Consider the following 3917-nt stretch of genomic DNA (forward strand, 5'->3'; position numbering starts at 1 on the left):
TACCATTGTGATGACCCAAAAAAAAAAAAAATAATAATAATAATAATAATACAAATCATCCCACTAATAAAAGGGAATCTATGGGAGATGGCTAAAAAGGGGCCAAACCATTCTCTCTCTCTCTTGTAAAGGAATATAAAAAGGAGGGAGTGGATGGGTTATCATGAAAGGGGAGACACACAGGTGATAAATTAAAGAGGAAGTGCTGGAGTGGGGTTAAAAGATGTAAAGAATATTTTCTAGAGAGAGAAGTAGTGTGCATGAGGGGAGATGAAAGACAACACAGCAGCAGCTGGAGGAGGGAGAGGGACGCACACACACAGAGAGCTTCAAGTGTATGGCTATTATACTTCTGATGACGATCTTGTTACTCCTCATCTCAACCCTCTTAATAAAATTCATACACTCAATCATATGGGTTCCATTGAAGTTTCAACGACACTTCAGGTAGCAAGGCATAGGAGGGCCTAGCTACCGTCCGATCCTCGGAAACTTGGCCGAGATCAGTCGGTGCATGATTGCCGAAGCTAAATCGAGGCCAATAACTTTCAACCTTGAAATCGTTCAGAGGGCGATTTTGCACTACTACAACTGGTCAAGGGTTTATGGGAAGACATTTTTGTATTGGTTTGGACCGAAGCCTCGGTTGGCTATAGCCGAACCAGAGATGATTAAGGAAGTGTTGCTGATTAAGAGTGGGTCCTTTGAGAAGCTTGAGTTCAACTCTTTGTCCATGTTGCTCTTTGGACAAGGACTTCATGGCTTGATCGGTGACACCTGGGCTGTTCATAGGAGGATTACAAGCCAGGCCTTCAACATGGAGAGAGTTAAGGATTGGGTGCCGAAAATTGTGGCCAGTACCATAAATATGCTCCAGAAGTGGGAGGAAGAAAGAGGATGTAGGGATGAATTCGAGTTAGAGGTGCACAGACAAATTCATAACCTTTCTGTAGACATCTTATCTCGAACGGCTTTTGGGAGCAGTTTTGAAAAGGAAAAACACATTTTTGAATTACAAGAACGCCAAACAAGTCTAGTGTTACAGGCTGCAAGGAGTGTCTACATTCCTGGATTCAGGTTCTGTTTGGAGTGTTTTTTTTTTTTTTTTTTGTTTACATTCCTCAATTGGATCCTTATCCGGGGTACGTCCCAATACGGAATGACCCTCTTATCGTCACTGAGTATGAAACACTTCTTCGAGGAGAGCATGTTTGTCCAGAGAGAGATGCCAGCATATTTTCCAGTTTTAGACCCATGTTCTTGAGACCAAAATGAAGAGCTTGGTGAGAGCAACATTTTGATCAGTGGAGATCAAAATCCGACAAAATCGAAAATTTAGATTTTTGCGTGTTTCCTCGTCAAACTTGAGGTAGGGATATTCTATTCTCCTATATGGGCTTTAACATAGATATTGTCATCTTGTATAAATGGTGTGATTTGGGAAGGTTTTTGGTGAATTTTTGGTTGGTTTCTATATATATAAAAGAGGGGTTTTCTATTTGGGTTCCTTATGGGCATGAGAGGTCTTGAACATGTTATGACTTGAGAAAAATTGATGAAATTTGGCCTTTGGCATAATATTTGATAAAGGGGAAGATTTGCCCTAATTTAAATTAAATAAGTTATTTTGTATAAATAACGAGATTGGCTTGGAAATTATGGGATTGAAGGAGCATGTGATTAAATAGTGTAGTTAGGTTAATAAATTACTCACCTATGGAAAAGTTGATAGATTTATTTATCTGTTTAGAAATATCTGCTTTGGGCTATTGGTGGACGATAGTCATGATTGTTGTAGAAATTGCATAATGATTAGGTGAATTGAAACTAATCAATTGGATTATGTCATTGAATATTACGGTTGGATTAAAACATTGAATATGTGATTTAATTGGTCATTGTATATGACAACGTGTTTAAATACATTGTATATGTATATTGTTTGGGAGCAGATAGGAAATGTACTCCTTGTTTGGGAGGAGATAGGGGATGGACTCCATTGATAATTAAGTTGGCCAGAGTGTCCACGGTAAAAGTCCCGAAACCTTATATATATTTGGGTGCCGGTTCCCTTGGACGTAGTTCCGTAAAATGGCAAGATAATGGAAGTGTATGAATGATGTTTATGATTGAAGTGTTGATAATATGAGTTGTGGTCTCATTTTGAAATGTTTAGATATCAATGAACTATGTCAATGAACTGTTTTGGATAAATAAATGGAAGTGGATTGAGATATGGATGTAAATGTTGATTGGTTATAGAAAGGATGTAAGTTGGTTGACAAGTGTCACACATTTATCGAATGCTAATGTTTTAGTTAATTCTCATATGTCGTTTAGTATATCTCTACTGGGCTTTGGCTCACCCTACTTGGGACACCATTTTTCAGGTACATGTGATTTGCCACCTCCAAGATCTTAGCTTAGGAGGTTTTGGAGTTGAAGACTCCCTTTTGTTATTCGTTTGATGTTAAATGTAAAATATCAAGCCAAGGGCTTTATATGTAAAGAGTTAGAACTCTTCTTTTGTTGTAACCAAGTGTTAACTTGGAAATCTGTAAGCCCTTTGGGCACTTATTTTTGTTGTTTAGAAGTTAGGGTTACATGCTCTAGTTTCAAGATTAATGTTTATGAAAATGTAATGCATGTAATATCTTTTGCAAAGGAAACTCTGATGAATGGAAGTGTAATATTTCTTCTATGTTCATGGATTATATGAATGGTTGTCTTATACTTTATTTTAAGGGCGTTCCAACTTGGTATTAGAGTGTGCCGGGTTTGAATGCTTTGGGTACGTGGGGAGTGGTTAGTACCACAGTGGGTTTATGTTGCTTGATAGAGATATTGGTACGATGAGGTGCTATGTGATAAAATGCTTATGTGATTATATGGGTATAGGGTTTGATTTCTGAGATATTGATTGGGTCTGTGAGTTCCTGGAAGTCCAGTTAGAAGAGCACTTGATCACTGTTATTTCTGATTGGAACTCTAGCAACGTCATGGGACAATCATTATCTAGAAAGAAATCTGTATGTGCTTATGTGACTATGTGCTTATGTGGAATGAATTAACTATTGTCCATTGCCTTAGGACATGAGTGAGTTAGCTTCAGCACAATTGTGACAGTGCCAATCTTGAGTGTTACCTTTATTAGGATGTCAGGACGTGAAAGGGGAAGTAGTAGGCATGGTAGGCCTAGAAGGCACGAGATGCCAATATCGGATGAGATTCCGGCGCAGGAAGAGGGAACATGGCAGGCAAATGTGGTTGAGCCAGTTGGGAAACAGGCCATGGGTGCTTTGGCATGAGAGATAGCAGGGGTACTGAACATACTGAGAGCTAAGAACCTAGCACAGGCCCCAACTGCCCCAGTTAGAGAGACAGGACCACTCCTGCTAAAAAGGGAGTTCTTCTGGACCAATCCGGATATTTTTGGTGGGAGATCCTAAACAGCCACTAAAGGTTGAATGAGTGGCATCATAGCTTGTGGTTATATCTTTTAGAATTTGGGTAGAAGCTAGCTGACTAAAGACTTCAAAGGAGATTTCAAAGTCACTACGACTATGAGTATTTGTTGGGAGTACCTTAGTATTGTTAGAATGTATATCTAGTCTTGATGAATTCTATGTGGATTCGAAGTGCATTGTGTGAACGTTTGGGTAAATTCTATGTTAGAGTGAAATTGTGTGGGTGGATGTAGACAAGTTTGCGTAAACTGTTAGTTAGCTCGTCGAGTGAAATAAATAGAGTGGATAGGTAAAATTAATACATAAATTGTTTGGTTGGGCAACTAAAGTTGTGGTTGAGAATTTTTGAGTAGTGTGTTTGGCATGATTGCATTATGTTTCGTAAAGGTTGGTGTTTCTTCTTGTTCAAGTGAAGTAGTTGAGGCTAAGGTGATCTATGAATTTTGTTTT

At 38.7% G+C, this 3917-nt stretch overlaps 1 protein-coding gene across 1 annotated transcript; it reads left to right on the plus strand.

The window, feature by feature from the left end:
- Nucleotides 1-514: 514 nt before the first annotated feature.
- On the plus strand, nt 515-3308 carry LOC145791405 (cytochrome P450 734A1-like). Its single transcript, XM_082871759.1, has 2 exons — nt 515-1077; nt 3155-3308. The coding sequence occupies exons 1-2, from the start codon at nt 515-517 to the stop codon at nt 3306-3308; spliced, it is 717 nt and encodes a 238-aa protein (XP_082727885.1).
- Nucleotides 3309-3917: the final 609 nt, after the last annotated feature.

This window comes from Camellia sinensis, chromosome 5 (assembly GCF_055761805.1).
Source record: "Camellia sinensis isolate YWXY chromosome 5, ASM5576180v1, whole genome shotgun sequence".
NCBI classification, from domain to species: Eukaryota; Viridiplantae; Streptophyta; class Magnoliopsida; order Ericales; family Theaceae; genus Camellia; species Camellia sinensis.